The sequence below is a fragment of the Euprymna scolopes genome, chromosome 11, assembly GCF_053919585.1.
Source record: "Euprymna scolopes isolate OS-2025 chromosome 11, ASM5391958v1, whole genome shotgun sequence".
Classification (NCBI taxonomy): domain Eukaryota; kingdom Metazoa; phylum Mollusca; class Cephalopoda; order Sepiida; family Sepiolidae; genus Euprymna; species Euprymna scolopes.
Window position 1 is genome coordinate 552,005 of NC_136492.1, and position 27,664 is coordinate 579,668.

At 33.4% G+C, this 27,664-nt stretch overlaps 1 protein-coding gene across 1 annotated transcript in view; it reads left to right on the forward strand.

Moving 5' to 3' along the window:
• The first annotated feature begins 7,792 nt into the window (after nucleotides 1-7,792).
• Nucleotides 7,793-27,664, forward strand: part of LOC145287716 (uncharacterized) — a 640,174-nt gene continuing 620,302 nt past the window's right edge. The window contains exons 1-3 of the mRNA XM_080135469.1: nucleotides 7,793-7,915; nucleotides 13,674-13,707; nucleotides 17,201-17,282. Coding sequence (XP_079991595.1) covers nucleotides 7,880-7,915; nucleotides 13,674-13,707; nucleotides 17,201-17,282 — 152 coding nt within the window. The 5' untranslated portion in view covers nucleotides 7,793-7,879. The remainder of the gene's footprint in view (nucleotides 7,916-13,673; nucleotides 13,708-17,200; nucleotides 17,283-27,664) is intronic.

Here is a 27,664-nt window from a genome sequence, read left to right on the forward strand (position 1 = left end):
GTTGTAGTCTCCCTTCCATCAAAGAAATACTTGGGAGGGGAAGAAGCTTATATTTGAATAGATGATATTTCTAAATATTTTTAGCTAATGTTTTCCTTGTAATTGATTACAATTACTTAGGTAAATAAAACTTCATTTCTCTTTCAAAACGAAGTTGTCATTTAACGGAATGCTATTCGAAAATTTTCACAAGTAATTGAAAATAGCCGACGATTGGTATTCAAAATAAAAATATGTAAGAACAGAATAAATAAGAAAGCCCCTACCCATGTATTTAATAAATTTCTAAATAATAATATTATTATTAAAAAAAATTCGTAATATGAGAAGGACGAGCGGTTGTGCTTTATTAACTTTTCTGTACCGCCTGTTGCGGACCAGGATATAAATACCCTAACTCGCTACAAGAAAAAATAATGAAACGAATTGAATGAAGGAAACGAAGAACTCAAATGATGGAATAAAATAAACATGTCGTTTATTTTCTGTTGAGAAATGAAGTCTTGGGTGTACACGTGTTCATTCAGCCGTTGACGACTCCGCGCGTGGAAGGAAAGGGGGAATGCAATAGAGAAACGTGAAGTGGCAAGCCGGTCTGTAGAAAGAGAGGGTTAAGCTCAATAGAGCGTCGCGCACATGTCTGTTTTGATGGACCAAGACGAAAGGGAGATAGAGAGAGAAAAGTCAATCCAGTTCATGGAGAGAGAAAGCGTATAAAGTGTACTTGCGCTTGCCCAACATTACAGTAGCAGGGAAAGTGACGTTAGAGCACGCGGTCGGTTCGTTGACTCAACAGGTCGAACGCTGGTCCGGACGAATAAAGGGAAGTTTACAAGTTTTGTTGACTTTTATACTGGAGTTAGTATTCTGGGTGCACATGTCTGGTTTTCACTTTAAAGGAAGTGACGTCACAGCTCGTGTGTGTGTGTGTGTGCACGTTAGCGTGTGTGTGTATGTGCATGAATGTGAGTGTGTGTATGAGGATGTGTATATGCGTGCTTGTGTGTGTGCGTATGTGCGTGCGTACGTGTGGGTGTGTATATGTGTGGGAAAACATGTTCGAACACGCCCGTTTAGTAAAGAATTTCATTTTTTAAACATCTTCTATAATATACATCTCACCTGTCTGATTCAATGTATGCATGCATGCATGTATGTATGTATGTATGTATGTATGTATGTATGTATGTATGTATGCCTAAAACTTTCGACAAAGGCGACAGATTTTCACGAGATCGGTATCGTTTTGAAGTTCGACCCTACGGGCGATAAATAAAAAAAAAAATGGCTAAAATATTCATTCCTTCGCTCTCAGCTGGGCACCTTTCTACAGGGAGGATTCGATTTTTCGCCGATATTTTCGAAAGTCATCCCCTCTTTTCGATTGACTAGCCTTAATTTAAACCTACGTCACTTCCGGTTTGGAAATGGACGCAACAGCAAAGACGTCACGTTTTTTTTCACGTTCTTTTCCTCCTTCGCGGTATGGGTTTGAGCATGCCTACCTACTACCACTTTTTTTTTTTGCCCAACACGAAACACTAAAAATTCGGGCAACGCTGTGCACCCAGGCTAGTTATTATATAAATCCAATTGGTTATTGATATTGTCATTGACTTTAGGAAAATTAGGCAACGGAAAATTAGGCACCGAAAATTTTTTAATAAGGTAGAAAAATTAGGCAAATATGAAATAAATATCGATTGAAAAAATATTTTAGAACGGTTCTTGAGAGATCTGGTTTTAAATAGGGGATAAGCCGCCTTACTTAATATTTAAAAATAAATATTTAAATATATTTACATTTGTTTTAAGAAAACAATTATTTTTTTAAAGTTAAGTGTTTGTTCTAAGAACAACGTTCTTGTATGATTCTTTAAAGATTATAATATTAATAAAAAAGATATAGTAAATTAAAATTTTATTATAAGATTAAATCCATCATAATGCATATCGGATTTTACGTAAACAAGTTAGCCATTTTAATATTGTCTATAGTTAAAAACATAAGTTACTTCGTGACTGTTCGAAATTTGAAGGCACTTTGGAAGTATTTAAACTATCCAATGGAAAGTCAATTACACTGACTTTAAAATTCTTAGCTAATTCTCATGTATTGAAAAATTTGGAAGTTCTTTTTTTTTATTGCATTTTCACCCCAAACAAGGAACAATGCCACTTTGGTGTAAGGGGCTACTATTTGGGACACAATTGCAGAGGTACTATGACAAGAGTTGAGCAGCAGTATGTCTGTTTACATTAAACTTGAACTTCTGCATGTCAGTACAGTCAGGGAAGCAAGAACACGGAAGTGAATTCCAAAGTCCAGCAGTTCTGGGAAAAAGACTATTAAAGTTGGGGAGCTCTACTGTGTAAGAGTGGGATCTTGCTGCTTGTCGGGTTTGTCGGGGGTATTTACGTCGAGGAGTACAAGAGTTTATAGTTCGTCAGAGGATATACCATTAAAATACTTGTAAAACAGACCGAGGAGTAGTATTTTCAGGCAATGTATCATTAGCCATAACTAATTCTAGTTCCTGAATATATTTGAATGCAATATTTTTATAATCACTGATTATCATTTCCATTCTAACTTTTTAGAGATGTTCACTTTTTTACCAGTAATTAAGTCCAATTGGCAAAGTCGTTTAAATCATGTCAACTTAAAAAAGTAAAAAGTAAGCCCACCCCTCTCCAAAAATTCATAAACGCATAAACTACATGTAACGTGACCGTCACGCTCGAACCGTGTTCGTTATAGTTCAAACCTTTGTTGGACCTCCACGCCGTCGATAAGAAAACAATAATAAATTAGACTCTGCTTTACTTTCTTTTTAGCAAAAAGCATTTATTTTCGTGACACCATTTTAAAGTCTCTTGCCGTCACTGCGGGGCCACACGTCTATCTCAGGCGGTGGTTTTCTTTCTTTCGATCGCACGCTGGTCACAGCTAGCCCATTCTCGCCTTCACTTTACACATTCATCTTCGCCGTCTTTGTTTCTTCCCGACCATCTGGTGTTCTTTTTCTTCTTTTTGTTCAGGCGCAAGTCCAAGCGTACATGTCAGTTTGCATACGAGATCAAACACCGCTACTGCTGCTAATACAATCGCTTACCATCCATCCTTCGGTTGCAGCTGATATTTTCATACACGGTTATATGCACTATGTTACACACATCTTAGAAAGCAAAATAATGATTTTTATTTAATTGCTATTAGCGTTAGAAAGTCTCGTTAAATCTATAGGTGAAACTAATACCTCATAGACAGAAACTCTCGAAACGCAGGCACAACGAGGACCCACAGCCATGCACATTAGCAAATTGCCCCGTATACCCCGCAACAATCTGCCATCGTACACACGTAGTATACAGACTAGAATGCTCTGCCTGCGGAAAATTCTACGTGGGCAGCACCACGAGACCCCTACACATAAGAGTCAAGGAACACACACAAACACAAGCATCATCATTCCGCATACACCTCAACACCTGCAGAAACACTAATACATCTATTAAAGTCGATATTTTAACCACAAAACGCAATATTGGAAATCTTCGCATAAAAGAATCATTACTAATATCCAAATTACGGCCAGAACTCAACAACAGACTGGAGTTCAGATCTTCATTCATTATATAACTTTACATACGGCTCCCACCTAAGACTTACCATTACAAGCATAACCCATTAGAACAGATACACCACTGCACACCGCTCACAGCCCAACTCACAATCCAGATAGGACATTACTACAAGCCCCTCCCATACAAATTATATATATATATATATATATATATATATATATATATATATATATATAAAATAAATAATAATAAAATAAAAGAAATTTAAGAAATAAAAAAAACAGTATATATTTAAAACAAGAAAAAGTAACACAAACCAATTAAAATAAAGTAACACAAACCAATTAAAATGAAGTAACACAAACCAATTAAAATGAAGTAACAAAACTCCCACTGCATGCCCCGAAATAACTTTGAAGAGTGTAACTATTCGTTAGATATATAACCTCTAGAAACTAACCCTGTAACATTAACAAACAAGCCTCCCCACAAAACCGCTTTCAATGCATGCCCCTAAATCACTTTGACGAGTGTAACTATTCATTAGATATGTAACCTTTACAAGTTAACCCTGTAACATTAACTAACCACGCAGGGTCTCAGAAATACCTGGAGTAGGACCCAGGCGCGGAGCAAACACTCTCAGGGCTGATGGACCCATTAGATCTTCCCAGATCACCGTCTAGGAGAAGGAAAACTCTGAAACTAAACCAAAGGAGAGGGAGGCCTCTCCAGTCTTGAACGACAACCTTCCTAAAGCTGGTGACTCAAACAAATTACCGGTCTGCAAACCTAAATTGCTTAATGAGTAGATAGGCTCTGTCTATCGCCCGCTTCCATACTCCTTCTTTGCCTATTAGTCAGGCGCAGAGACACTATCACAGGTGAATCGACAAAACACTTAGTGGTAGATCTTGTTTCTTGTCTAGGGCATTGAATGCCGTTCCCCCACTCCCGACACATCCCACCCCTCATAACTGGGCACTTGGGAGTGCTTGAGTACCACGCATGCCTGTGCAATTAGATTGGGGTGATCTTCTTCTGATGGGCTGAGGGTACCGGATTGCCAGTTCCTGGCTGCTGTTTCCGACTGGTAGTATAGGAGCCCTAACTCTTTGGTAGCGCTTAGAGCGGCTGCTCCATCAACAGTTGTATAATATCGGGATGTTTGTAGTGCCATGTCGCGCATGGAAAAGGACCTTGCACTCATCCCCGATGGGCTTTCCCGAGGCCACAGTCCTAGTTGAAGAAAGGTCAGCTAATTGGTCTACTTGTGTTGCATGTCTGATATCCTGCATTACCTCTTGTTCAGCTCCCCCTCACCTAACTGAAACTCTTTAAAAACATATATATATATATATATATATATATATATATATATATATATATATATATATATATATATATATATATATATAGGTGGGGATAAAAATAAAATATTTAAACAGTTAAATAAAGCATTTGTTCGTTATCCTGATGCTTTTGAATCGTTTAAGGTAAACCAGACTATATCAATAAAGGAAATCCAAAACTATATTAGCAATGTATAAAATGTATTTATTATAATTACATATAATAAATTTATATATATATAAAAAAAAATGTATATATGTAAAAATAAAATATTTTTAACCTTTATATATCTAATTTTAAATAAATAAGAATGTAAATATACAAACTACTAATTATAGTGGGGGTGATAAGTAGTTAAATGGATTAATCCAAAGCCTATAAATACAAGACTGATAAATTAAAAAAATGTATCCATTTTAAATGTGGAAATTGATGAATCGCACAGGTAAGAAATTCATTTTTGTACTATGAAAAGGTTATAATTGCAATTAAGAATAGGAAATTGGATAAAAAATTTTTTTGTAACATGTCTTCTTCCTAAGATTAAGGGTGGTGGTGTTTGATCAACACTGCTGAGGAGCCATGAAGTAATATACTGTTTTGTTTTTAAATCCCCGAAACAGTGTTTCATGGTAAACAACTGATGATCCCTTGAAAAAAAAATTGGTATTATAGTAAATTCGAGAGAGTTGATGCAGTGATTGCAGGTGATTAAATGACTTACTGATTGGATGGTTTTTTAACGAATCATAAAAAGTAGTTTTTTGTATAGTTTCAAATGTTAAAAACGTCAAAGACTATATATATATATATATATATATATATATATATATATATATATATATACGTACACACATACACACAGCCATATATATATATATATATATGTATATATGCATATACATATATACGAGGTGCCTTCAGTAAGTTTGTAAACTTTTTTCGTATGGATAATTTTATTGACAGTACACACATGGAACCCTAGTAACATCTGAAGTAATCTCCTTCGGCTGCAATGCACTTGTCATACCGTCCCAACAATTTCTAGATTCCTGCAATGAATTTCTAATGTGTGAGCGTGTCAATAAACCTCATCGCAGCATATCTTCAATTGTCTCATAACAACAGGCAATAATCAAAAGTCATAGGGGAGCAAGGTATTGAATATAGGGAGGGCGAGGAACTGTCTTGACGCCCATCTTGGTCAAATAGTTTGTGATAAGGGATGAGCCACCTTAGGATAAACTTCAGGAAAATCTTTCACATCTTCATTTTCTCACGAATAATTATGTGTACAGCTCCCACAAATCATCAAGCCGTACACTTAATGTCTCTATAGATACGCGACAGTCCTTAAACACTTTATTTTTAAATTCTTTATTTCGCCAATCAACTCTGGTATTCTGACTTCCTGACTCCTACCACACCTATCATCATCAACCTTCAGAGACTCCCTGCCTTTCTTTAATCTCTTATGTCATTTAAAACTAATGCTCGATTCATGCAAGATTATCCAAAAGCAATCTTAAGAACTCCACACGTCTCTCCGGCATTTTTACAAGTTTAAAACAAAATTTTGTATAAAATTCTTCGAAAGTCTCCACACGTTCAGATAACATTTTTGAAATTAACTAGCTGTGATGATCACACTTTCTTAGGTGAATTCCGATTCCTACTGTAAAAATTAAATAATATAAGATCTATAACAAAAACATATTTAATTTTCAAGAGTCAATTTTAAATGCCTGCGGAAAAAACTATGGAAACCTATTGAAGGCAACCCGTATATCTATCTATACACTTATAATTTTTTTTGTGTATTGATATTCATATTAATACGATTTTTCTATTTATTTAAAAATAATATACAACTATGATATACATGGGTCGTGAAATTGTATTAATCTGCAAAAGACCCAGCTAATTTGCATATTATTTTAAACATTTATTTTTATTAATTCCATATAAGCTTTTATCGGTTTTCTTATGGAGTGATCTGCTCTAGTTAACTATTACGTGCAATTATATTCATGCAGATATTCTACATGATTTATACTTGTGTAATATTTGCGTAAATAGGTTATAGTAAACACAAACCTCTTTCTATATGTATATATATATATATATATGCATGCGTATATATATTTGTTTAAAATATTTTTCCTACCAAACTCCTCTGTCAGTTTTGAGTCTACAGACATGAAATTGAATATACAGGGTATTCGAATCCATGCGAAACTTTCTATTTGGGTTTTAGCCGGGGAAAATCGGTTCAAAAGTGTGAAGATTAAAAATGTAATTTGCTAGATGAAGGTCGAACGGCGATATTACGAATATGCATGCGTAACGTAATAGTTATTAGTTCATGTTTGACTTTTTAGCCTTGTTTTCCTTTTACGTTAATGCTCAGGAATTAACGTCAAAAAATCGTAAGCTAAACGTTTTGGTTTCGATTCTCGGTGGCGGCGTACGAGTCAAATTTTTGTTTTTAGCTTTTTAAATCATTGACATATATTGGGTCCAATATTATACAATAGAGACGAAATCTGCATTTATCAAAATATCATATTTAAGCGTATTTTACGACCGGAGAATGCCGGGTAATGCCGGGCACTTGCTAGCACATACATATACATATACACACACGCGCATATATATATTCGGTTTAGTTAAAAATAATTCGAATTGCTTCATTTCACAAATTGAATTGAATTAGATTTTATTATTTGACGTGACACTAGAAAAAGACAAGCAACCATCCTTTTCTTATTAACAAAACAGAAACAAGATTTTATCTTATAAATGTGATATTCTACGCACTCATTTGCAACTTTATTAACAGGTGTAACGATTTGTCGCACAAAACCAGTAAAAGCTACAGAAATTTCAGAAAAAAACAAAGAACAAAGAAGGAATCATTTGTGTTTCGGAAGACGTTATGGCTCGAATATTGTTAGGGCTGCTTTTTTTACAGGTAATTCATATTATGTTTTTCAAGTTTCTTTTTTTTATTTCCTCATATTTTTCGATTGGTAGAAATATATCTATTAATCATATCTAGTTATCCATGGAATACACTTTGTGTCTGTTTGTGTGAGAGTTCATTTCCTAATAATCCCGAAACGGCTGGGTCGACTTTTCCCAAATTTCACATTTTCGGTATTTTTTACAAGTTTAAAACAAAATTTTGTTGCATAACATTCTTCTAAAGTCTCTACACGACCAGATTGCATCTTTGAAATTCACACTCTGTGACGATCAGACTTTTGTAGGGTGTATTCCGATTCTTGCTGTAGCTGTTCATGTGGACATGAAATAATAAAAATGAGGTAGTCATCTCATACGATGTATAGCAAAAATTACTAAATTTTTAGGAGACAATTTAAATGCCCGTACAAAAAAGTCTTGAAATTTATTGAAGGCACATTATATATTCATCTATACTCCTAGAAATATGGGATTTCTCGTGTATTTATATTCATATTAATACCTTATTTTCTATTTATTTAAGAAGAAAACACATCTTTGTTATATATAGACCGTGGCATTGCATTCATCTGCAAAAGATCTTGATAATTTGCACATTCTTTGAAACATTCATTTTAATTATTCCTTATTAGTTTTTTCGGTTTTCTTATGAAATGACCATCACTAGTTTACTATTACATTTAATTAAATTCGTGCAGATATTCTACATGATTTATACTTGCGTAATATTTGCGCAAAAATGTTATAGTAAGCACAAACATATTTCTGTATGCGTATATATATTTGCTAAAAACATTTTTCCTACCAAAATTTTTTCTACCAAACTCCTCTGTCAGTTTTTGGTCTACAGACATAAAACTTTATATATAGAGTATGTGAACCCATGTCAAACTTCATATTTGTGTTTTAGCCGAGGAAAAATCGATTCAAAAGTGTGAAGATTTAAAAAATTAATTTGCTAGATAAAGGTCAAAGAACGACATTACGAATATACATGTGTAACCTGGCAGCTATTGGTTAATGTTTTAATTTTTAGCCTTACAACAAACATATTTCCTCAGTCATTTACGTCAAAGGAAAAAGTAAATCGTAAACTAAACGTTTTAGTTTCGATTCTCGGTTGTGGCGCACGAGACATTAAAAAAATACCTTTTTAAATAACTACTATATTACATATAATATAATTACTATATTCCATATAATATAATTTTTTCTAAATTTCACAGAAATGCATTTTATGTGCCTGGGAGTGTTCTAAAATAGTTTTGAGAGGTGTTTTCGCCATAAAAGCACAAAGATCTGGCGTATATAATCAATAGTAGGTCCTGTGATAAGACAGTGATTGGTTCGAAATGAATGTTTCTCTTTAAATCACAATCGAACATGATACTTGACTTTTGCATTTTGAATTTTACTTCAAGATATTATATAAAAATAATTTCATAAATTCAACAGTAGCTTTTATAGAGTGCAATGTAAATTTTGATATATTGTCAACTACGTCACTGTAAGGAAGTATGTGAAATTTCTTCCCGGTGAACCGAAGTATGTCCCCGATTAGAGCAGTCAATTAATCGATTTGATTATAGAATAGACGATTCCACTGATTTCGATGAAAATAAAAGTATGCAAAGTTAACCATCATTCAATCCGGGCACCGTTGGGTTTCCCTGCCAGCTAATATATATATATATATATATATATATATAAAATATATTTGTAGTCATCAACATACAGTCCGATTTCGTTGTATCACAACTCATCAGTGCCGCTAGACTAGCACCTCTCCCAAGCCGAGGATCGAACCTAGAACCGTTGTGTTGAAAGTCGGCAGTCCTACCCCTCGACCACGGAAGCGGTGCCCGCAACTAATCTGTCGGAATGTCTATTTAAATAAACATCTGTCCGCCACTTGTAAAGTGCTCAAACGCTTGTTTGTAAACAAACCGCGAGCTTCGCATTTTTCAGCCAAATTAAGTAGCGAGTGAGATTATTTATGACACTATATATATATATATATACACACACACACACACACACACACACACACACACACACACACACACACACACACACACACACATATATATATATATATATATATATATATATATATATTTAAAGGTTATGAGGGTTTTTGAAATATGAAAGCGATATTAGTTTTGTATTTAATATGTTATATTTCAAGCGGTCCTCTGCTCTTGGTTACAAAAACGTATCGAAATAAAAATGAAAACGTTGAAAAAACTTGAAATTTGTAGTATGGACAGCGTGCATTCATTTCAACAATATTGGGAAAATTCTAGGTGTTGGCGGAAGAAGATTGCTGTATTTTTTAAATTTTCATTTAAAAAAAATTATTGCAGCTAGTATATATATATATATATATATATATATATATATATATATATATATATATATATATATATATATATATAAAATAAAACGTATTGGCGTTTAATTCAAACGCCAAAAACGAGACGCAATTGATTACAATATGCATAATGAATGGTTGGAAATTGAAGCAAATTCGTTGAACCGTAAAAATAATGTCATTAATAGTCATCATAATGAGAGTATATTACAGTATAAATGACGAAGGTGATAGTTAAAAAAAAAAAAAATAATAAACCTCCCCCACAAGGGCAGAGTTAGAGAAATATTGGCTTTTAATGTGAAATAAATTACGTTCCAACCCTCTTACAAAAATGGCACAGTGGATAGGGATAAAAATAATATAAAAATAAAAAACAAAAATTAATATTAATTAATATAAATAAGATTTGAATTGTCTCGGTCAATTTCTCATTCACTATCAGAGGACAAAAAAGGTTAAGTGCAGTATAAAAGCAGATACTTAAATGTTGTCTTCGACGAAAGCTCAATGTGCGTTCTAATAATAATAATAATAATAATAATAATAATAATAATAATAATAATAATAATAATAATAATTATTATTATTACTATTATTATGTTGATAATAATGATAATAAAATAATGGCAATAATAACAACAATATAAATAATAATAATAATAATAATAATAATAATAATAATAATATGTAAACCACAGGCCAATAGTAACTTCTACATAAAAAATGTGCATAAGTGTACAGGTATATATGTGAACACATCCAATTGACAATCATATATACGCATACATATCTATATATAGCCACATGCAAATAACATATATATGTAATACATGCATTCCCATATATATATATATATATATATATATATATATATATATATATATATAGCCAGTAGAGTTTAGTTTTCTAGAAGTACATCCAATGAAACAACATGTGTTTACCAAAGAGTGCTCAATGAGTGAACAGAGCAGGTATATCAAATTTATTTATACAAACATTAATGGCTACATATGTGCATACATGTTTCTGTAATCACCCGCGTTGGGGGATTACGTCTTCAGGCCAAGAATTACCGTCAAAAACTGATATTTCAATTAAAAAAAACATTTTCCTATTTCGTTTGTAAAGTTGGAATGTAACCTGGGTGGGATTAATAACTCGGTGAGAGGACAAGTGAGGTCTTTGAAGATAATAAACATTTATTCTTGGGTAGTTATAGTTATTGCCTAGTTTCAGTGCGTGTGTGTGAGTAAAATAAAACGAACACCATATATTCGCTTCTGAATTTCTGTATTAACGTATGTGTGTGTGTGTGTGTGTGTGTGTGTGTGGGTGTGTGTGTGTGTGTGTGTGTGGGTGGGTGTGTGGGTGGGTGTGTATTTGTGTGTGTGTTGTGTGTGTGCCTGTATGTGTGTGGATGGGTGTTGATTGAAAAACACCGGTCAGTACTCAGTGACCATAGCAAATGTTTTTAATTTACAGACTGTAAGACAAAAATACTAAATACTCAAATACCTTATGCCATAAAAACCAAAAGATGGGATGGATAGAGAGAAAGGGAAATGAAAAAGAATTTATTATCTTGTTAAAGTATTAAATTGGTTGGGTCCTTGCTCGAAATTCCGTCCAAATTCCTGAGTTCGACAAAAACATTCCCGAGTTCGACAAGATACACCTGAAGAAGGTCGGAGGTTACATCGTCGAAACGTTGTAAATTTCAGACTCAAGATGAGAACAGTAGTCCAATGAATCCAAATAATATGAATACCCAAATCCTCATCTTAAAAATTCAGAAACATGATATTTTAATTTATGCAGATTGCGTATGTATTATTACAGAATCAATCCTCTATTGATTATTATATATTACGTCAAATAATGTTTCGGTCAACTATTCCTCTGGCCTTCATAAGTGGTAACCGCGATGAGATAGGAACTCCGAATCTCCTAACTACATTCTCAGCAATTACTGCCTTCCATAGTTAGAGGAGTGATCCTATCCCGTCGCGGTTACCACCTGACGAAGGCCAGAGGAATAGTTGGCCGAAATATCGTAAAAACAACAGCTAAAAGATGAGGATAATAGTCCGCAATAAGTAAATGAATAAATAATACTAATCTCAATAAACATTCCAATTAATTAAATAATATATACCATTCGGTACGGACCCGAGCATGGAAGATCAGATAATAAATAAATGTGGATGCGTAAGACCAAAAAATTCAATCTTGGTCGCCTTTTAGGGCCCGTGAAGCTGTGGATAGAGACTTTGCATCTCTACAGATCCTGGTGAGCATTATTTGAAGATAGCGATTTCAATCCTATCCAAAAGCCGGCCAAAACATGGTAATACGATAACAACTATGGAAGGCAGTAATTGCTGATAATGCAGTTAGGAGATTCGGAGTTCGTACCTGACGAAGGCCAGAGGAATAGTTGGCCAAAACAAGTTCGCAATAAATAAATAATAAATAATACTTATCTTAATAAACATTCCAATTAATTAAATAATATATTTCCAGACATATAAATTAGCTTTGTGTGACAGTTGCAAAAGATATCAGCCGTTTAGGAACATATGAGGAAGGAACTCACACACAAAGAAAATTTTATATAATAGTAAATATATTAAAAAATTCGTAGTCAAACGAATTGAAGAGAAGATTAATAATCGTTGTCAACGAAAAATAAGCAAAGAAAAAAAATGTAGAATTTTTTTTATCAAGAACTAATTATGATTATTATTTGGATCTATCGGACTACTGTTCTCATCTTGAAGGATATTTTCACAATGTTCCGGTCAATGTAATCCCCCGACCTTCTTCTTGTCGAACTCAGGAAAGTTTCCTTTAGAACTCGAGAATTTGGACAGGATTTTGAACGCAAGGATCCATGGCGAGGTGGTTAAAGTACTTGGAAAAATCAATTATAAAAACGATATTCTTCTGAAAGTTAAAGATTCAATTATCAGTATGGACAACTGAAAAATACATCTCTGAATCACTTAGGACCTCTATGCAGTCATGGCTGATGGAACAAGAGCATGCTACCTCCCCATCCCCGTAAAGTAAATAAAAGGTTCCGTTCTAAATAAAGAAGGTCGGTGGTTACATCGATTAAAATGTTATGAAAATTACACTCAAGATGAGGACAGTAGTCCAAAGGATCCAAATAATACGAATAACAAATCATCATCTAAAAAAGTCATAAACAAATGATTAATTATTTTGTCTATTTTTCATGACAGTTTGTCTTGATTTAAATATTTTTTTTTGTTATTTTACATCGATTGCATTTAATTATTTTGAATTATTCGAATTTGAATGTTAAAAATCTTATTAAACTAATCGTTTTTTTTTCTTTTAGATATTTACTCTTGTTTATTCTCAATGTCGTGATGGTAAGTTATATTTTATAATATATATATATGTATATATATATATATATATATATATATATATATATATATATATATATATATATATATATATATATGTGTGTGTGTGTGTGTGTGTGTGTGTGCGTGTGTGTCTGATAATCAAAAAGGTAGAATCATAATTTAAAAGGAAAATGATTATTTAAAGGCGCTAATAAATACTTAAAAATAAAATTACCATTTGAAAAGTCAAATGATTATTTATGTGTGTGTGTGTGTGTGCGTGTGTGTCTGATAATCAAAAAGGTAGAATCATAATTAAAAAGCAAAATGATTATTTAAAGGCGCTAATAATTACTTAAAAATAAAATTACCATTTGAAAAGTCAAATGATTATTTATGTGTGTGTGTGTGTGTGTGTGTGCGTGTGTGTCTGATAATCAAAAAGGTAGAATCATAATTTAAAAGGAAAATGATTATTTAAAGGCGCTAATAAATACTTAAAAATAAAATTACCATTTGAAAAGTCAAATGATTATTTATGTGTGTGTGTGTGTGTGTGTGTGTGTGCGTGTGTGTCTGATAATCAAAAAGGTAGAATCATAATTTAAAAGGAAAATGATTATTTAAAGGCGCTAATAAATACTTAAAAATAAAATTACCATTTGAAAAGCCAAATGATTATTTATGTGTGTGTGTGTGTGTGTGTGTGTGTGCGTGCGTGTGTGTCTGATAATCAAAAAGGTAGAATCATAATTTAAAAAGCAAAATGATTATTTAAAGGCGCTAATAATTACTTAAAAATAAAATTACCATTTGAAAAGCCAAATGATTATTTTAAAAATCAAATGATTATTTAAAGGGTCAAAATCTGTTGAATGGTAAAATTATTTATAAATAAATTAAATTTAATTAATGAATATAAAGATTATATAAAAATATTGTAAGAATCATATGATTATTGAAAAGCTTACATGATTATTTGAAAAGCGAAACGATTAAAAAATTAAGGATTATCTCATAGTTAAAAAACAAAATATTATTTAAAAAGTCAAATGATTGTTAAGAAAGTCAAATACTGAAATAATTAAAAATTTAAAAAGTCAAATTAAAATTAAAAAGCCAAATCATTACTTAATAAACAAAATGATTTCTCACAAAAGTCGAATAATTACTTAGAAAGTCTAATGATTATTTAACTCGTGAAATGAATTTTTAAAAGTCAAATGTTAATTTAAAATGTTTAAGTTATCATTTAAGAAGTCAAATGATAATAGAAAAACTCTTAATGATTATTTTATTTAGTGAAATGATTATTTTAAAAGTTAAATAATTACTGAAGAATTAATTACTTACATGAACAGTCAAATCATTATTAAAAAACAAATGATCATTTAAAAATTTTTTTTTTACAAGGGTGTCACCACTTATCAAGGCCCAGAGGCCACTCGAGGATAAGAGTTAATAGGTATACATTAGTCATTGTGATTTTAGCATAGTAAACAATGGGAATTTTGAAACTTGGATTACTTAGGGGGACGATTCAATTAGAACTTGTTAACATTGGACTTTTTCTTTTTTTTTTCATAGGTATCAACTCATTATCAAGGCCAAGAGGCCACTCAAGGATAAGGGTTAAAGAGTGTACAGTAGAAATTGGACAATATAATAATCATTAGTAATGAAAATTTGTTAAATTTGATAACTTATATGGAACGGCTCATCAAGAACTTATTTACGTTAGACTTGAACACAACCATATTGTAGTCAGCCGGAAAGCAGGAAAACGGAAGACAATTCCACAGGCGTGCAGTTCTAAGAAAGAAGCTTTGTTCATGGAATCTACGTTTAGGTTTAGGCACAGATAAAGAGTGGGGGGAATTATTGATAGTGTTTACAGCTAGACGAGTGTTTCTTGTGAAAGTTTTGCGAGGGGGACCATAGATTGAAGCTCAGTCGAACACTTTCCATGAAAATAACGATACATCAGAGACAAACTCGCAACATCTCTTCTGTGAGATAGAGGTTGCAAGGAAGAGAAAAGGACATCTCCTACGAGGCTACGAAGTCTATTTTGAACTCTATCAAGGCAGGCCAAGTCCTTTCTAGCAGCTCCTGCCCAGATGTGGCAACAGTATTCCATCCTTGGACGTACCTGGCTCTTATATAGATAGAGAATTGCATCAGCAGTGAGATATCTACTGGATCGATAGAAAGATCCCACGATTTTTCCAGCGGCCTTGGCAACAGATTTGATGTACGTGTTCCATTTAAGATCAGGAGTAATGGTCAAGCCCAGAAGCTTGTCAAAACTTGAGGCCTCCTGAAGACGAGAGCCATTCATTTCAATTGATGCCAGATGTGGATCAGAATGTTGATGATGTAAAGAGAGAAGCTTGGTTTTAGATGCATTAAAAGTAACCAGCCACTCCTTTCCCCATTGTACTACATGCTCAAGATCAGAGGAGAGAGAATTGGAGAGAACTTGGTCGTTTACTGTCTTAGATGTGCTACCATAAATGGTAGTGTCGTCAGCATAAATGTCTACAAATGATGTAAGGATGTGATATGGAAGATCATTAATGTAGATCAGGAAAAGAGTTGGGCCCATTTACAATTACTTAAAATATCACGTTTTAAAAAATCAAATGGTTATTATAAAAATTTATGACTATTAAAAGTAAAATGGTGATAATGATGTTAATTGTGAAATGATTACTTATAAAACTCATATGGTTATTCAAAAAATCAAAAAGATATTATTTAAATGGTAAAATAATTTTTGAAAAAATTAAATGATTATTCAAAAAATCAAAAAAATTACTTTAAAGTGCAAGTGATTATATAAAACGTCAGATGATTACTTAAAATGCTAAATAATTAATTAAAAAGTAAAATGATTATTTTAAAAGCCCCAATGATTATTTACAGGCGCGTGACTATTTTAAAACAAATACGATTAATTTAAATTGTCAAATGATTATTTTTAATTGTCAAATTATTACTTAATAGTCAAATGAATACTAAAAAAGACAAATAACTACTAAAAACGTCAAATAATTATTTAAAAAGAAAAAAGGTTTTTTAAATTAGTAAAATGATTTCTTAAAAATTCAAATGATGATTTTAAAAGTCAAATTATTGCTAAAATGTCAAATTATTATTTAAAAGTCAAATGATTATTAAAATGACAAATAATTATTTCAAATGGTAAAAAATTACTTCAAACGTTAATTACTTACTAAAAAGTCAAATAATTACTTCAAAAATTAAATGATTACTTTAAATTGTTAAATTATAATTTAAAAAGTTAAATTATAATTTAAAAAGTCAAATAATTATTTAAAAAGGCTTATAATTATTTTAAAAGTTAAATAATTAGATAAAAAGTTCAATCATTATTTAAAAAGGTAATGATTATTTTCTATTGTTAAATGATTATTTTAAAAGTCAACTGATTATTCAAGACAAAATCCTGAATCTTATTTATAACTAATGATTTTCCATACTATTTTAGGATGGCAAGAACAATTCGGCAATTGTTACCTGTTTGTAAACGTACGCAGAAGCCATAATGGTGGTGCCAGTATCTGTGAAAGGTAAGCAAAAAATTTAATAAAATACTTCTACGTTGAATTCATATGCAGAAGGTGACTTCAATAGGTTTCCAAACTTTTTTGTACAGGCATTTAAAATTGTTGTAGACTCTTAACAATTCAGTATGCTATAGCTATACATGTTAGAAGATGATTGACCAATCTTTATAAATTAAGGTTTAAAAAAACAAGAGTAGGAATTGAAATACATCCTACTAAAGCCTAATTGTCACAGCGGATGAATTTTAAAAAATGCAAGCTGAAAGTAAGGACACATCCGAAGGAGGATATCCAATAAAATTCTCAGAAAAAAAAACACGTATTGAATGCTTCAGATTCTTTTGTACCATCTTGCATGACTTACGTATTAGTTTTTTTCGTGGCAGAAGAGATCCAAGGAAGGCAGGAAATCTGTGAGAGATGATGAGAGGTGTAGGAGAAGTAAAGAAATCAGAACACTGAATTTGATTAGCCAAATAAAGAGTTACATAGGCAAGGACCATTGTGTGTCTATAGAAATAAGTGCACAGTTTGATGTTAGTGTGGAAACTGTGCACACAATTATTCGCGAGGAACTGAAGATGCGGAAGATCAGACTATTTGACCAAGATTGTCATGAAGACAGTTTCTCACTCTCCTAATAGCCCAGACCTTGCTCCCTGTGACTTTTGGTTATTCCATAAGCTCAAGTAAAACTTTAGAGGCTTTCATTATGAGTCAATTGCGGGATGAAAGAGACGGTGACGAGGGTCATGGACACGCTCACACAATAGAACTTCTATTCTGGACTTAGGGGTTAGATTACTTAGAAAATCAATTGTAAAAGTGATATTCTCCTAAAATTTGAAGTTCAATTCTCAGTGTGGGTGATCGAAAAATACAATTTAGAACCTCATGGCTAACGGAAAAGAGCATGCTGCCCACCTTGTGAAGTAAATAAAGGGTTAAGTTCAATTTCGTCCAAATTCCGGAGTTCGACAGAAATATTCCCGGGTTCGACAAGATACACCTGAAGAAGGTCGGAGGTTACACCGACCGAAATGTTCTGAAAATGTCACTTAAGTTGAGCACGGTAATCCAGAGAATCCAAATAAATCGAATAACCAAACCTTATCTAAAAAATTCATAAACGTAAATTCAAGATGTTCACACATAATCGTCTGTAAAAATTAGAATCCCACTTTCGTTTAAGGGAATTTACTTGAGAGACTTTTATCTACTACTACTACTACTACTACTACTACTACTACTACTACTACTACTACACAATATATTTTTATATAGTAAAAGGATCTACTTAATTTCTATATTTGCATGAAAATGTTAGTTTAAATATGAATAAAAAAATATCTTAGTAAAATTTCTTTTATATCTCTTTCAAATATTTCTGAATAAATACGGACTTATATTTTTATGTTGGAAGGCAAATTTCCAGTCTCCGTTTGTATATGTTCATCTTATTGATCAAAGAAATTAACGACTTTAATCAAATAATAGCCTGAATAATTTCTAACTATCGGACTTTATTGTTTTTTTTTTATTCAATTGCTATATATTTAGAAATTGTTTTACGACCAGTAAACACTACTTAACAGACAGGAGATTCCAATATCAAAGAAAAGCTGACGCTAAAATATTTCTCGCGTAAAAGTATGGATTTTTTCCACAAGTTTTTGCAATCCCTTGTCAAGTTTGTCAATGTTAATAGACCGGGAAGTAGCCAACATTTAATTTTAATATTTTTTTAGCACAAGTAAAACAAATCTACAACGTCTTATTTATTTACGATGTATAGATTTCAATTTAATTTAAAAACATTAAATATTTATCATTTTATCTTAATTACCAGCAATGTAAAATTAAGTTTAACAGTTTTTCAAGAATTGTTTTTTGAATCGGAAATGACGATCAAATTTTTCCCTATTCCGATGACCCAACATGATTTTTCAGACTCCAATTTCAATTTTTTGTTTTGACACTAATATATATATATATATATATATATATATATATATATATATATATACTCATATAGATTTTTTTTACAAGTGTGTGTATTGATATTCATATTAAACTCCCTTTCTCCATTTATTTAAAAAGAAAATACAATTTTGTTATGTATGGGGCATGGAATTGCATTCACCAGCAGAAGATCTAGCTAATTTGCATATTTTTTTAAACATTCATTTTAATTAATTCCCTATTAGGTTCTTCGGTTTTCTTATGGGGTGATCATCTTTAGTTAACTATTACGTGTAATTATATTAATGAATATGTTCTACATGAATTATACTTGCATAAAATTTGCGTAAAAAGTTTATAATAAACACAAAATTGTTTCCATATATTTATGTATACGTGCATATTTTCGTTTAACAAATTTTGCCTACCAAACTTCTCCTAGAGTTTTTGGTCTACAGATATGAAACTTCATATATAAGTTATATGAATCCATGCGAAACTTTATATTTGTGTGTTTAGCCCGGAAAAGTTGGTGTAAAATTGTGAAAAATTAAAAAAAAAAAAACGAAATTTGCCAGGTGAAGGTCGAACGCCGCCATTAAAACACATAATGTAGTAGCTATTGGTTCATGTTTTAATTTTTAGCCTTGCCGAAAATATGTCTTCGTGGCTCAGTCATTGGCGGCCAAGGCAAAAATAAGTCGTAAGCTGAAGGTTTTGGTTTCGATCCTCGGTGGCGGCGAACGAACCTTTATATTTTTTCTTTTAAATCATTACTATATATTGCGTCAAATACAATCTATAATATAAATCTTACCAATTTGTTTATATGTATGTATATATGTGTGTATGTTTGTCTGCCTAAAACTTTCGGTAAGCGAAAGATTTTCACGAGATCGGTATTGTTGTGAAGCCGACCCTTCGAACGACAAATACGGTAAAATTGGCTAAAAACATAAATCACTTCACCCTCAACCGGGCGCTTTTTCGCCGATGTTTTCGAAAGCCATCCTCTCTTTTCGATTGACTAGCCTTAATTTAAACCTACATCACTTCCAGTTCGGCGATGGGTTAAGCAGCAAAAACGCTACGTTTTTTTTTCATGTTCTTTTCCTCCTTTGCGGTACGGGTTCGAGCTTACCTGCCTACAACCACTTCTTTTTTTTTTTTGCTCAACACACACATCTAAACACCCGGGCAACGTCGGGCACCCAGGCTAGTATATATATATAAGTAAAAATTTAAAATGTTTGTTTGTTCGTAACCGATAATCTAAAAAAATGCTGAAACGATTGCCTCGGCATATTGCGATAGCGTTTTTTTATCTAATCCAAGCGTGTTTAAACAGTTGGTCATAAATTGTCCAAAAACAGAAAATGTAAAAAAAAAAAAAAAAAAAAACCCAAATACATTTAAGTAATATTTTCTATTTTCCCGTCGAAAACTAAAAAAAGCATATTTCGTTTCATATATGAATTTCGCAATTTCATTTATCAGGTGAAATCAGTTTTAGTCAGCTATCTATTAGTATTTAATCTACGAAAGTAATCATTGCCGCAAAGGCAATTATAGTAGAAAGCTTTCCATCATCCACATACATTTACCGTGAATGGATAGGATTTTATTTGCTAAACGGGTTTATCGGGTGTATGTACGTCGAGAATGTACAAGTTCAATGAGTTCATTGGAACACAGTCCATTAAAATACAGAATATTCCAAAAGTTTTAGGCACATTTTGACATTGAATATCTCGAGAAATATTAAGTAATATTCAGAAAGTTTGTAATCTCAAGTTTTTCATGGAACGCTCAAAGATGTTCAATGTGAGCATTATTTATCACATGACACAAATCAAGCTGATAGTCCGATTCTTGCTAAACGCGTCCAAGCATTGTGTTGTCAATGGTTGCAACAGTTTTTCTGAGAAGTGCATACCTGTGGAATTCTCTTCCGTTTGCCTGTTTCCCACCTGGCTACAACTTGGACGTCTTCAAGCCCAACATAAACAAATTCCTGATTAATCGCGCCCTTAACTAAGACACTTTATCAAATCTCCAATACCAACTATTGCTACGAAATAATCCCATTGATTATTGTACACAAAATATCCCCGAGTGCCTTCCGGGCCTTGATAAGTGGTGATCCCCCATGTAAACAAAAATGTTTCTGTTATTCGGGCCTTTAACTCATCCACGCTTTTAGGAATGGGTGGCACATAGACTTTTCACAAATCCCCACAAAAAGAATCGCAGAGTGTGAGATTTGGATATCTGGGATGCATGTTGAAGGAAGATGGCATGATTCGGTTTTTGAAAATTCAAGTAGAAAATACGCCTTTTCTGGTAAAATATACGCTATTACTCGATCTGAAAAGAAATGAAAAAAAAAATCAATAACTTACAAAATATTAATGCATTTAATTTTAAAATGGCACCACCTTCATATTACGGCTATTTATAGTAAAGCAGATATGAAGACTTGAATCTGTCCAAGACTTTAGGAATATTCCGTACTTGTAAAACGGGCACAGGGATGCAACAGTGCGGCGATTGAAAAGGGGTTGGATCTTAGTTGACAGAACAGGACCTATTGGATTCGAAGCACGTTTCTGACTTTGTCTAAGAGGGAGAGACTCGTGGTGAATGAACCAGCCGAAATGTATCAACAATATTTCATTCATAAACGTATGCTGGCTTTGTAGAGATATAGATTACTCTCACGTGTGAATAATTTTAAACACCGTAGATGAAACTTACTTTCTTTGCAGTAGCCTTTGCAATGTCTTCAATATACAGGGTGTTCAATAATTAACGTTACAAGGTGTTTTTAAATCACCCAAACGTAAATATATTCAATAGTGTTGTGGAGACGCCCACTAATTAGCATACGTGGGTGAAAAGATATAGATAAAGGTATCAAGGCAGCAAGACCGGGGAGCTGTGTTCGAACGCCGGATAGGCAAGACGCATGTGCCGGTTGCTCCATGAAAGACTTTAACACGCCCTCTGCCGGACAATCTTCCAACTGCAGTACAACTGCACCTTTGTAAATATGTATTATCTTTTCGTCTTATATTTGTTTTACCTTTACTTTCTGCGTTCGTGTTGTTATTGATACAGACACAACAGTGGCGACGGGATTTCGAAAAAAGATTTACGCGTGAGAAAATACACTATCAAACTCAACAGTGGTAATCGGGAAATACTTACTCGTCGAAGATTGAAAAAAAAATTCACTCGGGAATTCAATGTTTAAAATGCAGCAACTACGAAATTGTCACCAAGATTTGTTTTTGCGACTACTTGAAAAGGAAATTCAAAACCCGGGACACTTGAAAAAAAACAAAAACAGCAAGCACTTTCAAAGTGCCTACGGAAAAAAACTTGAAAGTTGCAGTAACCTTTTCTGCAAAGTGCACACAAAAAGAAAAAAAAAAGTGTTTCGCTAGGAAACCGTGAACTTATTAGGTAGACGGGTTTGAAAGAAAAAGTGATTTTTTTCTTAATGTGCTAAGAAGGGATTTTTTTCTTTCTTGTATGTAATTAATAACGTGACAAAAGGAACCGGTTGTTCGTAGTATTTAAAGAAAGGAAATTGTAAAAGTGACTGATTTACTAATTTGAAAAACAAAATGTAGGATCTTATCAAGTTATTCGCGGAAATGTAAATGCGTCAACAAGAAAGAGACGAAGTACAGATAAGGCGTCAACAAGAAAGAGACGAATTACAGAAAAAGAACTACAAGAAAGAGACGAAAGACAGAATGAACGGCATCTTAAATGTATAGAGCAAATACAACTTGGTCAAAAAAGATTTGTTGGAAAGATTTACGACTAATTCTGCACAGGAAAGCGATACGACGTTTTCCAACGCAACAATTGTGAATAGCATAGATGTGTCCATGTACCTACCAGGAGAGGATAAAACTTTTGAGACATACTTTAAGAGGTATGAAGATATTTTCGAAACAGATTGCGAAAGCTGGTCAAACGCAAAGAAAGTAAGTTTATTACTTCGAAAGCTTGGTGACAGTGAACATTGCAAATTTGTTGATTTCATATTGCCAAGGAGAACGAATCAGTTAGACTTCACTGAGACCGTAAAACTTCTTAAGGAGTTATTCGGACCGAACATGTCTCTTTTTCACAAGAGATAGTCGTGTATGAACCTTAAGAAAACGGAGGAGCAGGACTACCTGACATATGCGTCAGTAGTGAATAAACACTGCGACAATTTTAAATTATCGGAACTTATGGTGGACGACTTCAAATGTTTAATTTTTTCACAGGGGCTAGTTTCTACAAAAAAATTAAGAGATCCGAAGACGCGTTCTCTCAAAATTAGAGACAGAACAAGGTCTAACACTGCAAAAGTTAACAGAAGATTGTCAAAGGGCAGTATCACTAAAAAAAGACTCCAGAGATATAGAAGAAGCAGGAGTGTCGAACAAAAGGAAGATTAAAAAATCTGGCAGAAACGCAGGGCAAAGAAAGTGGGAGACTCGTCAAAATCCAAAAGATTACGCGAGTTATAAGTACTCAAACTCTAATTACAGAAAACGAAATTACGATTCAAGTCAAAGGAACTATAGAAAATCGGGACCAAGTAATAATTGCGGAATAATTGATGAAAAACATTGGGAAAAGGATTGTCCTTACAAAAATATCAGATGCTTCAATTGCGACAAAGTCGGACATAAGAGTATTTGTTGCAGAACAAAATATAGAGTACACCAAATGAGAACAAACGACAAAGAGAAAGAAAATTTACGAAAATATGTGTTCGTTAATATTTTCGACAAACAAATAAAATTTCAACTTGATTCTGGAGCAGATTTGTCGGTAATAAACGTTAGCACTTGGAAAAAACTGGATAAACCGACTCTGAAAAAGTCAAGTAAGGGTGCAAGAACGGTGACAGGAGACGAAATCAAATTCGAAGGAGAAGTCGTCCTGCCCATTAATTTAAATGGCACGACGAAGAAGTTGTAAATTTTCGTAATTAAAGAAAGCGAGAATTTATTGAGAACAGATTTTATTGAAAAATTCAACCTTTGGGATAAACCGACGAACGCTTTTTGTAAAAAAAATAATCAGCTGCACCACAACGTCAGAAAATATTAAAAATGAACTAAAAAACGAATTTTCAGAAATATTTACTACGGGACTGGGAAGATGCAATAAATTTAAAGCTTCGTTCGAGCTAAAAAAGTATGCAACACCAGTATTTAAAAAAAAAACGGAACGTGCCGTTCGCCGGATTAGACAAAATAGATAGCGAATTAGACAGACTTGAAAGAACGGGCATTTTATCGAAAATCGAAACTAGCGTTTGGGCAGCACCTACGGTGTATGTAAAGAAGAAATCAGAACAAATTTGAGTCTGCGGAGATTTTTCAACCGGGTTAAATAATATGTTACAAGATCACCATTACCCTTTACCAACCCCGGAAAAGATTTTTGCCAAACTAAATGGTGGGAAAATTTTTTCAAAAGTAGATTTGTCCGACGCCTATTTGCAAATTCCGATAGATGAAAAATGCTCAAAGATTTTATGCATTAACACACACAAAGGGTTATTCAAGTATAACCGATTACCGTTCGGGATAAAAGTCGCGCCGGCGATATTCCAGCAAGCGATGGACACAATGTTGAATTGTTTAGATTGTGCTTGTGCATACCTGGATGACATAATCATAAGGAGCGCGCCCATAAGTGAACATATAGAGCATTTAAAACAAGTGTTCACAAGAATAAACGAGTACGGATTCAAGGTGAAAGAAAACAAATGTGAGTTTTGTTTAGACGAAATCAAGTATTTAGAACAAATAATAAGTAAAGATGGTCGACGCCCTGATCCAGAAAGAGCGATAGCAATTAGGAACATGCCAGCACCACATAACCTGACGACTTTACAGAGCTTCTTAGGTCTCACGAACTACTACCAAGTATTTATAAAAGGCATGCACGACGTAAGAGCTCCGCTGAACGAATTATTAAAGAAAGAAACACCATGGATATGGACAAAAGAATGTCAAGACTCATTTGAGGAAATTAAAAAGACTTTGACGTCAGATTTATACTTAACTTATTACGACCCAAAATCACAAATAATTGTTGCGAGTGACGCGAGCTCGTATGGTATAGGAGCATGTATACAGCATATCATGCCAGATGGAACGAAGAAGCCTATAGCGCACGCTTCAAGGACCCTAATTCCGTCAGAGAAGGCTTACTCCCAAATAGAAAAGGAAGCATTAAGCATTATTTTCGCGGTGACGAAATTCCACCGTTATCTGTACGGAAGACATTTTATACTGGAAACAGACCACAAGCCCCTATTGACTATTTTCGGCTCAAAAAAAGGGTACGATCTTGCTAAATTATGATTTTCAAATAAAACATCTACGTTCGGGAAAAATAGGTCATGCGGATGGATTGTCAAGGCTTATACCGAAAAGGGATGAAACCTTTGAAGAGTCAGCAATTGCAGCTATATGTTCCAATTATGAGGAAAAAATATGGTGGCGAATATAATAAGAGAATTACCAGTCACGCTTACCGATATAAAAAGGGAGGCTGAAAATGACGACGTCATCAAAGACATAAAGAAAAAATTAAGGGAAAACGACGGAAAAACGCAAAGTATATTTTCCTTATGCAATGAGGTATTATTATATAGTGAAAGAGTGGTTGTACCGAAAACCTTGCAGAAAAAATCTTACGTGATTTTCATACAGGACACCCGGGTATAAATAGGATGAAGACACTTATGAGGAGTTATGTTTACTGGCGTAATATGGATGTGGATATTGCATTAACATTAAACAAATGTAAAGGTTGTATGTTAGCCGCTAAGGCACCACCGATAGTTCATAAACCTTGGAAAAAAGTGACCATCCATGGTCAAGCATTCATCTAGACTTTGCTGGACCGATCGAGGGACAATACTACCTAATCATAGTAAATAGTTTTTCCAGATGGCCGGAAGTAAAGCGGGTCAAAAATATTTGCACGTTTTGGGGTACCAGTCATTGTAGTCACAGATAACGGAACACAATTTACTTCAAGAGTTTTTAAGGATTTTTGTGAATCGTTTCAGGTAAACCATATAACTACACCACCGTTCCATCCTCAATCAAATGGATTAGCGGAAAGGTTCGTAGATACAATAAAGCGTGCCCTTAGAAAATCGATAGGAACACCGACGGATAAAGCATTACAACAGTTCCTGCAAATATAGAGGATAACTGAGAACCCAAATACACCGTCGAAATTATCGCCAGCAGAATTAATGTTTGCGAGAAAATAACATCACCATTTGATAAATGAATACCAAAACAAGCAGTCGTATATAAAACGACACACACACATCACGTAAAAGGTTTAAACCTGGTGATCAGGTATATTTTAAATATTTTAAATATATGTCATATTGGGAGTCGGGTACGGTAGATAAACGTATCGGCGACTTGGTCTACATGATAAAAGGTCCAAAAGGGATACACAAAAGACACCAACATCAATTGAGAAAACGTCATAAGAAGGACAACGAACAGGACAAACCAGAGGATCAGGAAGATCCAATTGATATAGTATGCGAAACGTTTTATATTGAACCACCACAGACCATGTCCGAACCGAGAAGATCGGGAAGGAAAAGAAAGGCTATAGACCCAATGATACTGAACCCCAAAAGGAAAAGATATTGAAATCTACACGACTTCAAATCTTGGGAGGGGGGTGTTGTGGAGACGCCCACTAATTAGCATACGTGGGTGAAAAGATATAGATAAAGGTATCGTCAGCAAGACCGGGGAGCTGTGTTCGAACACCGGATAGGCAAGACGCATGTGCCGGTTGCTCCATGAAAGACTTTAACACGCCCTCTGCAGGGCAATCTTCCAAATGCAGTATAACTGCACCTTTGTAAATATGTATTATCTTTTCGTCTTAATATATTTGTTTTACCTTTACTTTCTGCGTTCGTGTTGTTATTGATACAGGCACAACAAAATATCCGAATTTGATTCAATGTAACCGCCCTGTGCATCAATAACCTACTGCAAATGTTTGGTGAATGCTTTACACAAGTCACGAATGATTTTTGTGAGATTTTCCTCTTAATCTCTTCTTCAGAACCTCCAAATTTATATGGTGGGAAGCTGAGACTTTACTCTCCAAAATAGGCCAAATATTTTGATCTCATCAGTTGACTTGAAATGTTTCAGTGCTCTCCACACAAACATTCGGTTCACATTTAAGGTCTTCGCAATGTCTTTTGCAGACTTTCCGGAGTTGAACAGCTCTATAATGTCAATTCATTTCGCTTAATGATGTGGTGTATTGTCAAAAGTAATCTTCAACTTAAACTTTATTCATATACACCTGAAAAATATAAAAATTCATGAAAGCTTTATTAA